At 39.8% G+C, this 11,184-nt stretch overlaps 1 protein-coding gene across 4 annotated transcripts in view; it reads right to left on the reverse strand.

The window, feature by feature from the left end:
* Positions 1 to 10,835, reverse strand: part of ART3 (ADP-ribosyltransferase 3 (inactive)) — a 35,295-nt gene extending 24,460 nt beyond the window's left edge. For all 4 annotated transcript variants that reach the window (XM_046655593.1, XM_046655592.1, XM_046655591.1 and 1 more), the window contains exons 1-3: positions 10,702 to 10,835; positions 9,475 to 9,552; positions 3,620 to 4,331 (exon numbers count right to left, since the gene is read on the reverse strand). In XM_046655593.1, coding sequence (XP_046511549.1) covers positions 3,620 to 4,331; positions 9,475 to 9,543 — 781 coding nt within the window. In that variant the 5' untranslated portion in view covers positions 9,544 to 9,552; positions 10,702 to 10,835. The remainder of the gene's footprint in view (positions 1 to 3,619; positions 4,332 to 9,474; positions 9,553 to 10,701) is intronic.
* Positions 10,836 to 11,184: the final 349 nt, after the last annotated feature.

An 11,184-nucleotide genomic window follows, 5' to 3' on the forward strand; every position in this document is an offset into this window, starting at 1 on the left:
TTTTCAGCTCTTTTAGAAATATTGTCTTTTCTCATCCAGAGTTATATTCAGTCACAATGGAACAATGCTCTGATTATATTCTTCTGGCTTGAGGTTTTAAAACCCCTGGTTATTATACTTAATAGTGTTTCAAACAGCCTAGCTTTAATGATCACTTTAGGGAGTTTTTGACCTTGAGTTCCCATTAGTTATCTCTAGATGGCAGCAGAAGACATTGGTTAGATGCCAGTTTACAGTTAAACCAACACGATCAAGTGCCTGACTGTCAGAGTTCTCCAAACAAACAGTACAAGTGAGCCTCCACAAAGACATCTGTGGTTGAACATTAACGTGCTATGTAGCCTCTGCCTGACTTTGTGGGCAAGTCCACAGAGGTGTGTCCATTCCTCTGCCCTCTTCTTCACATGGTGCTCGTAACGCACTACCCCACGCTGGTCTGAGCCCTGGCTCATTCTGAATCAACCCAATGGCTCCACCTCTTTTGTTTATCATAATCCTACTCACAAACATGGACTCTGTGGGCTCCACTGCCCATCTGTGTCCATCAACCACATACTAGTTACTGATCTGGCCTGTAGCTACTGCAGCCAGGGCTTCTGTATAACCAATGCCTCCAAAAATGGCATTTGACTGAATGTATCAGGAGCACCAAAAGTGGTATCATTTTGTCAGCCTAGCTACAACTGGGTTTCTGGCTGTGATGTGCTGGTAAAGTTGAACAGATTCTGAGGTTGGGGATGGGGTCTTCATTTAACCGTGGCCAATTTCAAGCTACTGTAATGTATGAGGAATTGGGAAGAGATGCATGCCTACAATCAGGTCCCATCAGCTAGTACAACTGGCTCCAAGTGACTTGGGTTTTGGTCAAGTCTAATGTAGGGTTGGTGAGGGGAATGAGCACTTTTCCTCTCAACGCAAATTTACTTACTCCAGTCTTCATCTGCCCTCTCAAGGTGAACAGTTAGTCTCACTCACTTGCAACTCAGGGCCAGTACTGGGATGAGGCAAATGAGGTGTCTAGAGTGCAAAATTTAAGTAAGCACTCACTCTTAGGATCATGCAAGTACAGAATGTGCAAGTGTACAACCCTGAGAGTGAGGACTTCCTTAAATTTGTGTCCCAGGCACCTCAATGGCCACACAGTTTCTGCCATTAAATCATAAGTGGATCAGCCCCTACCCAGGCATGATGTCTCATCAGCACTTCTCTACCTCTTCTTTTTTATCTCATAGTGCCTTGGCCACATTGAGTCAAGGTCTAGAAGCCTATCTCACTCCCGAGGCACTACTGCAATACTCACTCTGCTTGACCAGCAGCCATAGTTTGGGGTTCAGCTAGACAATCACACCTGTAACACCCAAAAACACATTCCCTCACCTGTTTACTCAGTTTTACGGAAGAACGCAAGGCAGGGAACACAGCATACCGTTTAGCAACAGGGCAGCATCAGTATATCCCTTCAATACAAGTCCTCACAGCAGTCCAGGGCTGTTTTTAGTCCCCAGAATGACAGCTCAGGTATAAGGAAACAAGATTAAACAGGTTAGTGCAGGAACCATCCTAGCTTAGCAGCTTCAGGCCGCATATGGAAGAAAATGTCTCTTATACCAGTAATTCCAGGACTCAGCAAGAACACCTGGGTAGGTCACATCACATTCAGGAATGCCCACAGCTATGGCTTCCCCCTAGGTATTTATAGTTCATTCACAATCCTCCCAGCTCAGATGCACTTTACCAATGAAGGGTTATGTTTACCATTAGTCAGTGTTGCATCACTACACAGCTATCATTCCAACTTTAGTAGATTTCAGAGAAACGGTGCTAGAAGATCAACAGAAGGCTATTCTCATCGGAGGAAGGAGAAAGGATTTGTTAACCCTTTAATCATATACACCAAGGCACATCATCATCAAATTTCAGAATGTTGTGGATTAAGAAAACATCCTAAAACATTCTAGAGGAAAAAAAAAGTCTCATTCAAAGTTTTAGTAATTAGAACAACTTCACTTTTCAACAGCAGTACAAGAAACTAGAAGACAATGGAGAAACATCTCCAAAATTCCAAGGAAAATAAATTCCGAAACAGAAATATAAATCTACACAAACTATTATTCAAGCTTAAAGGTAAATTTTTCAGACATGCAAAGTCTTAGAAAATTTGCCTCCATGTTTCTTTTCTCAGAAAACTTCTGGAAGCCTCTACTCCTGTCAAACAAAGGAGTAATTCAAGAAAGAGGAGGAAATCCAAGATATACGGGATTCCTCACAGGGGAGAAGCAAAACCAACTCTGAAAATAGTAGTGAGGAGAGATTTCAGGACATGTGGCAGGGCTAAAGAGCATACAATAGAGAAGGATGATGGGGGGGATTCAGAAGGATTACATAGAGAAAAAAAATGAGAATATGTTATGTCTGAATGTATTAAGAAGAGATTTATATTTCTAAGGACTTGGGGGTGAACTATGGATGGGATATAGAAAACTAAGGAAACAAAAAAAGTCATACAACTAATAACCCTGGGGTAAAAGAGGTACTTAAAAAGGTACTAGTCCCTACTACACTAGCAAGAATCAGAAGGGGGAAATGCACAAATATTGAGGTGATTATCAGATACTTTTGGTTTACTGATTTAATAGCTATTTCTCATTCCTTTCTCCCTTGTCTTCCCACACTATGGAGGTTGGAAAAGCTAATTACCCCCTTTCCAAGTTTTTCTTGCAGTTTTAGATGACCAAATAGCTGTTCCGGTCAATGATACATAATCAGAAGTCTACTAGGAGTTTCTGGGAAAGCTTTTACTTTCCTGATTAAAGAGGAAGATTTGGCTGTCATCCCCCTTCCCTTGGTTTTTGTCTTGAACATCGATTGATGCCTATAGCTGCAACGGTCACACTCAAACGTGAACCAACCAACCAACATGCTAAGACTGGTGGAAGAGAAAGACAGAGCCTGAGTCACTGATGATGTAGCTGAGCCACTGTACCAACTCTGGACAGCCTAGCTCTAGACTTCTTATTAAATGATAGCTATCAGGCAGGTTTTCTGTTACAGCTGAACGCAATAAAGAATTTCTAACTAATGAAGGTATATGAGAACTAAATACTCATTCTCTATAATGGGAAGTCAATAGATGATGTCTAAAAATTTAAAAATCAAGAAATAACATGCTGAAGAATGTTATTTACTTAGAAACATGCCAGTAAGTTCCTGAAAAAAACAGCTAAAAGAATTAAAATGGATGCCACTGAGGAGTGGGAATTGGGGATAGGGAAGAGTGAGGCAGGGGGCTGCTATTTTTCATTGTAAGCCTTCTGAGTAGGCAACTAAAAGTGTTTCCAGCCATTGCCAAATGACCCTGCGGGGCAAAATTGTCCCTGGGTGAAAACAATTGCCTTATCGTACTATCTGTTTGTTTTAACTTTCAATAATATTGTAGATGTATTATTTTGATAAGATTAAATTACAGAAAAAGAAACTAACAGAATGAAAGGAACTAGACTGAGATCACCAATGTCATTTCTCCTTTCAAACACCTCTCACTTTCCTTCTTGATCTCTCCATGGGCCTAAGAATTCCACTTCTTCCCTCCCAGACAAGTACAGACAGAACAGACACTTACCACCTAGAAACGCACACTCGTAATGGCTGCAGGTCTTGTTTGTGCTTTGAAGGATAAGGTTATTGCCAGGCCCATCCTGTGACACATGAAAAACCTCATTCAGAGGTATTAAGATAATTCTTTCACTTTCTTTATCGAAGAACTTTTCAACGGCAACTCCAAAGCATGTGTGAATGGTTAACAAAATGTGCTGGTCATCAGTAGTTTGAGGTTTGGCTGAATACGCCAAGGTGAAAAGGCCAAATCTGGCTTGATTTGTGTCTCCAAATGTAAATGAAGTACCCTGGCTTCTGATATACACCACAGTTTTGTAACTGTCCTCACAAGGTCTTCTCAGCAACTGCAGGGCTTTTGTCAGGTAAAAATGAAAGGCTTTGAACTGGAAGCCATAGATATAATCTTTTCGAGACTGACCAGCCATCTTTACAGCTTCACTGAACAGATGGTAAAAGTGAGTTTGCTCTTGAGCTTCAAAAATATATGCCATCAGAGCTATTCCATGGTCATCCTTAAAACTTTTAGGGAGAAAGATCTGAGTCTTCTGGACTTCCCATTTGGCTTTTGCATTTTCCCACACATCCGCCAAGAGCTGATGGCTTGCTTTTTCCTCCTGGAGCAGTTGGGGAACATATTTGATTTCCATCCTGTCAGTACATGTCAGGTATTCATCATCAAACGCATTATCTGCCATGTCTAATATTTCAGCTTTCACCTTCAAAGGAAAAGGAGATTAATACTCTTGAAATAAGATATTTGGTATATATAATTTTCTCTCACATTACTGACCCTACCCTCTCGTGCCCTGCCAAGAATCTCTCCCTTGTTTATAATCAACTTTGGATATGTTTTTTATGTAGGAAGTACACTCCATTGCCATTGATAACTTCTCTCAGCTGTGACCTATTTTTATGAAAGAGTAAATGTTAGTGGATGAGAAGCATGGGTATGATTACGCCTGTAACTCATCCAACTGAATCCTTAGTGCAGAGCAAAGAACGAGTGTGAAACTGAAAAAATGGGTCGCAGTCCTGGCTTTGAATGATATTCTTAGCTATTCAAGACTGTTGAGTGAATTTGAAATATCATATGTGACATACTGTACATAATATATAAATACAAAATGGCAAGTATTACCCTTTTCTTTTAAGGACTCCTCCTGCCTTGTCCATGTGGTTTGGGTAGGACTGATTCTGCACCTTCAGCAGGCTTAACAACCAGAGCAATCTCAGGGGGGAAAAGGGCTCTTTCTTCCTCTACAACCATAGCTCTAAGTATAATATTGGCTTGGGGCACCAACAGTTATCCTTTTAGTCCCATGGAGAATCCTATCTGCAAATAAACTGAATAAAGAGGCTTGCAGAGCTGAGAGGTGGAAACAGAGATGAGGGCCTGATAATATTACTTAAGGCCCTGGAACTAGCCATACCTGAAGACTGTATTTTACCTCAGGCATAAGAATCAATTGCTTCCCTATTTGCCTGACCTAGTTTGAATTGTGCTTCTGTCATATACAACTGAAAAAGGTCTAATGCATCTTTAAATGATACACATAACATAAGAAGCAGGGTGGTGTAACATAATTAACACCAGCTTGGAGCCAGACAGATCTGGGTTCAAATTCCACTTCTGTTACTAACTAGGTACTAACTAGGTACGGGAAAGTTATTCAACATTTCTGAGCTCAATTTTTTCATCTAAAAAACAAGGATAAAGTGAGGAAATATCTTCCTTGTAGGATTGTTATGAGGATTAAATGATATAACGAATACATGCAAAGCCCTTAACCTCATGCCTGGCACATATCAAGCCTTCAATAAACTGTAGTTTTTATTTCATGAAAGTATATATGTATTACACTGTAAGTTCCTCAAGGGCAGGATCTCTGTCATATTTATGTTTTGAATTCCAAGCACCTAGCATAGTAACTGGCAATATATTCAACTGAACTAAATAAGCACCCTATACTCTGGCCTATGGATCAGAAAATAGGATGAGCATGGGGCTGGCCTGGTGGTGTAGTGGTTAAGTTTGTGTGCTCCACTTCAGTGGCCCAGGGTTTGTAGATTCGGATCCCAGGTGCAGACCTACACATCGCTCATCAAGCCACACTGTGCCGGTGTCCCACATGCAGTGTGGAGGGGGACTGGCACAGATGTTAGCTCAGGGACAGTCTTCCTCAAGCAAACAGAGGAAGACTGGCAACAGCTGTTCATTCAGGGCCAATCTCCCTCACCATTGAAAAAAAGAAAAATAAAGTAAGATGAGTAAATCTGCCAAGGGATACCATTTAAGGGTTTCTACAAATAAAAGGATAATGCCTGCCACACCATTCTCTTTCCACTACTCTATCCTTGTATGGAACACTGGTTGCATAAGCTGCAACCTCAGTTGGAGACTTTATAGAGACACTAAGCCAGGAGCTGTTTAAGTTGCAGTTTCCACGTGAATGATTCTTAAAAAGGGTGTGTGTTGGGTGGGGGAGAATCAACTTAAAAAAGCAAAATAAAACTTGATTCCATATCCCACACTACCTATCCCCTTCCCACTATCTCTCTTCTCCCCCTCACAAACTTCTTGAAAGAGATGTCTATCCTTGCTATCTCCATTTCAATTCCGCTCATAACTCAACCCTCCACCTAAACAGCTCTAAGGGGACATTTCTTCTTACACTCCTTTGCAGATCCAACATATTCTAGTTGACTATTAAATGTTGGAGTTTCTCAAGGCTACTTTATTTTCTAACTCTCAACTCTACACTTAGGCGATTATATACATGCCCATAGTTCAATTATCTTCTAAATACCTCTAACTCATCCCTGTAAGTACCAGACCTGTATACCAAATGCTTAATAACTCCACTTGAATTACTCAAAGATACTTCAAACATAACAGTCTAAGACCAAATTTATAATCTTACTGTCTACAATGACCACCACCAACTTGTCCTTACATAAACCATCTGTTCATTTGTGAAGTTTCCCTAGCTATCTCCTTCTCAGTCACCCTCTGTAGCCACTCCATTACTAAGGCCTAACAAACTTGTCCAAAGTGCTTTCTGTATGCTAGGCACTAAGTGTTGAAATATATTAACTCATTTAATCTTCAAGGCAAGCTGTGAGGTAGGTACCCCTATTAATCCCTTTTTTAAGGATGAGGAAACTAAGACACAGATTGAGTAACTTGTCTGGAATTAAAATTTGAACCCAGACAACCTGACTCCAGAGTCTGTCCTCTTAACCAAAATGTTCTGTTTCCAATGATGAAGACCACTGACATTTAGGTAGCACTTTTAAGAGTTTAACTTTGTCTTCATAACAACCCTTATGAAAGGCTGGGCAGACAATTCAGAACACCATTTTACAAATGAAGGAACTGTGCCAGCATCAGAAACTGTCTTGATTACCAGCCACAGAATATTCCGCCAGGGAAGTCATTGAGATCTCTGAACTCCTGGGTCTGTAGGTCAGTTTCCTGAAGTGTGAATTTGAGTTTCAGGAGATCAAATCACTGCCATCTCCTAGCCAAGAAATGCACTTTCCTCTACAGCACAGAATGTACCAGAGAGCATCCTGAGCACCAAAGCCTGATTTATCTTCAAGACTTCAACATATTATAAGACATCATATCCTGAAATCACCTCCCACATTCCTCACATCATATCAAAGTTGATCCAATATGTTCCTGTCTTTTCCCTATGCCTCTAACCAGTCTCCACATGTCTAATTTTAGACATCAAGTCCTTCTGGCCCAAGGCCACAGTTGATTGTGTGTTCTGTACAGTGAGTGCCTTGAGCAGTGAAAAAGCTCACAAATACCACCACCATTCAGGGGCAACTGAATGGACATTAAGGGACAGGAACAAAAGGCTACATGAACACAGTGATGATATTTTCTTCCTCTGATTTATCCACTGAAACAAAAGCCCATACTGATGAAATTCAATTACCAAAAATTTATTACAAAAATATGGAAACAACTTAAATGTTCAAGAAAAGAAATTGGTTAAACAAATTATGGAACATTCATAAAACAAACACATGAAAATTATGTTGCAAAAGAATATTAACAATGCAAATCAAAACCACAGTGAGATACCACTTCACACCCATTAGGATGGTTCTGATGATAAAAAAAGAAAGGAAAATAATCAGTGTTAGCAAGGATGTAGAGAAACTGAACCCTCATACACTGCTGATGGGAATGTAAAATGGTGCAGCCACTGTGGAACACAGTTTGGCAGTTCTTCAAAATGTTAAACATAGGGGCCAGCCTGGTGGCGCAGCAGTTAAGTGCGCACGTTCCGCTTCTCAGCGGCATGGGTTTCACCGGTTTGGATCCCGGGTGCAGACATGGCACCGCTTGGCACGCCATGCTGTGGTAGGCGTCCTACGTATAAAGTAGAGGAAGATGGGCACGGATGTTAGCTCAGGGCCAGGTTTCCTCAGTAAAAAGAGGAGGACTGGCAGTAGTTAGCTCAGGGCTAATCTTCCTCAAAAAAAAAAAAAAGTTAAACATAGAGTTACCATACAACCCAGCAATTCCACTCCTAGCTAATATCCAAGAGAATTGAAAATATATGTTCACACAAAAACTTGTCATGAAAGTTCATAGCAGGACTATTCATTCATAAGAGCCAAAAAGTGGGAACAACCCAAATGTCCATCAACTAATGAATGGATCAACAAAATGTGGCATAACCATACAAGAGAATATTATTCAGCTATAAAAAAGAACAAAGTACTAATAAATGCTACAACATGGATGATCCTTGAAAACCTTATGTTAAGTGAAAGAAGCCATACGAAAGGCCACATATTGTATACTTCCATTCAGATGAAATGTCCAGAATAGGTAAATCCATAGAGAAAGCAGATTAGTGGTTGCCAGGGGATGCAGGGAAGAAGAAATTGGGACTGACTGCTAATAGCTACAAGGTTTCTTTTTGGGGTGATATGAATGTTCTGTAATGAGATACTGGTGATGGTTGCACAACGTAGCGAATATATAAAAACCACAGAATTGTGCACTTTAAAATGGTGAATTTTTATGATATGTGAATTATACCTCAATAAAAAAAATCACAGTACAGTATAGGCGAGAGAATACACAATGATTCTAAAGAAAATGGATGCGAATATTAAATTCAAAAATGGATAAAATTTTAAGAAATTAATCTATTTAAAGTAGGCACTTTAAATCAGGGGACAAATACTCAGTTGTGATATGACAGTTAAGAATGTGGAGGAAAAAAACCAAGTGAGATATCAGTCTCACATTTCACACAAAAATATGTTACAGAATGTTTAAAGATTCAACTGAAAAATAAAAGCATAAAAGTTCTATGAGAAAAAAAGAATACTGAATGTGAGAAAATGGTCATTATATGGTTTAATAGAAAACTTGTAACCAAACACTACAGTGTTGTCTTATTTGGAGAAAAACACATTTTCAGAATATTTAATGACTGAGACATTTCTAGCACAATATTAACTTAAAAAGCAAGGTAAAAAAATACTACGTACAGTGTGAACCCATTTTTGTAAATTAAAATACACACATAAAAAGCTGAAAAGACTATACACGAACAGACAACAGATTAAGAATCTTTCCCTCTGAGTGGAAGGACTGTGGATAATTCTTGCTTTCCTCTTTTTGCTTAAGTTTAATTTTTTCAACTTTCTACAGTTAACCTGTATCAAATGTGGAAAACGAAAAGATAAAAGTTACTTGTAAAAAACTGATTTACCTATTCTGTCTGCTCTCATTTCCATCATCAACCTACAAAGAAACCTCAGGCAATGTTATATCAAGAGTTCCCATTCCAGTGACCACATGCTTTCCATTCCCAACATTACCTGGAAGATGTCCACTAGAATCATAGCTGCTAGCACCATGCTGACCATTTCAAAATGTCCTGTCTTCATTTTTCTCTCCTAAATTAAAATGAAGAAATTCCAATTTAGTAGACTTAAAAAAGAGGTTTAGGGAAGTGGAGAGAATGACATACTATAAATATTTTCATTCTAGATGACAGTGGGTATCGTGATGGTCAGAAAGTGATTATCAACAAATTTCCAATGGCTGGAAGGGCCATTAGATTTTGTCTGGTGGTCTAACACCTTCATTTTAAACATAACAAAAGTTCAGAGAACTTCTGCAATTTGCTCAAGATTAAATCTGTCCATTTCCAGTCTCTTCCAGATACGTCATCTGTTCCACCATGGTCATCAGTAGTCATATTTTCTTTCTATCTCTAAATCTATTCTCAGCATACACAGGAAATAACACAAACTGAAAAACAACCATTTCAATCTGGTCCCCTAGCTCCCAGTTTCCAAGAATTCTACAGGAGTTAGTGTCCAAGCACATCATCCATTCTTCTATCCTCTTTGCAAACCAAGTCAAACTCATGTGGGTAGTACGGAGATGATGAAACCAGTAGTGGTTCAAACCAGTTATCCAAGGGGGCCTCCTCCTCCCAAATATTCACATTCAAGAGAAGGCCAAGGATAAAACCAGTGTCTTGAATAACTTTCTGAAGGCGGGAATGAGAATAAGAAGGAACTGGGTAGGCAGCAATTCTAGTAAGATTATACAACTCCACTGGCTGAATGCCCAGTATTCACCCCAATGTTTATGAGACTGAAAGGGGTAAACAAAAGGTAAGAGGCCCTCAAGGGCTGAAGCTGTCCCAGAGCCATTAACCAATTCAATTAAAGGTTGGTCTACAATTCCTTTCACATACCTACAACAAAGTTGATATCACCAGAACTGAACTGAAATATCTATTTTATCCTACCAATCACCATATTCTGGCATCTGAAAATGGGAAAGGAGATAGTCCTCCCATTGGCCCCAGATTCCCATCTTTATTCAGGAGCAGTTCCTTTCACTAAAGATATTGAAATATACTACCAAAATGCCACCCTTGTGTTAAACTTCCTTTTCTTAAAAAGATTTGGAATATAATACTTGACAGATAACTGTCACAAGGCAGTACGTGGCAAGCAAGCTCTGAATCAGGGTTTTCTTGAAAATTCTTGACTTCCATAGGCTCAGTGTAAATAAATCAAAATGTTTACCTGGCTTTTCTGACTGTGGAGGAGGTTTAAATGATGCTAGGTCTCAAACTGTTCCCCCACTCTCTCAGTTGTGGTGAGCGTGTCTTCAGGATGGGAGGTTGTTGACAGTGAGAGCTGAGAAGGGAATGCTTTTCTTTTTATAAACACCCCCAGCAGTAGCTTGGCAGTGGCACATTACCCCATTTGTGTTCTGCTATTTATATCTGGCCCCCACAGTATCCCTTGGAATCACTGCTGTTAACACATGAAATCTCCAAGAGGCTTGTAAAGCCACAGCAATTCCCTCTACCCACACAGCATGTTCAGTTCTGAGCTCTCAGGTCTGGGCTTCTCTCAGAGTGATCACTTCCCATTCGTAACCCTTTGACTCTGAGATGTCAAACTAAAGCAAGGATTTCACCCTAGCTAGATGGTTCACATAACTAAGGAGACTTGCTGTGTTAATCGCTGGCAATGGTGATGGCTATCACCATTCCCTCAACC

This window comes from Equus quagga, chromosome 3, assembly GCF_021613505.1.
Source record: "Equus quagga isolate Etosha38 chromosome 3, UCLA_HA_Equagga_1.0, whole genome shotgun sequence".
Lineage (NCBI taxonomy): Eukaryota > Metazoa > Chordata > Mammalia > Perissodactyla > Equidae > Equus > Equus quagga.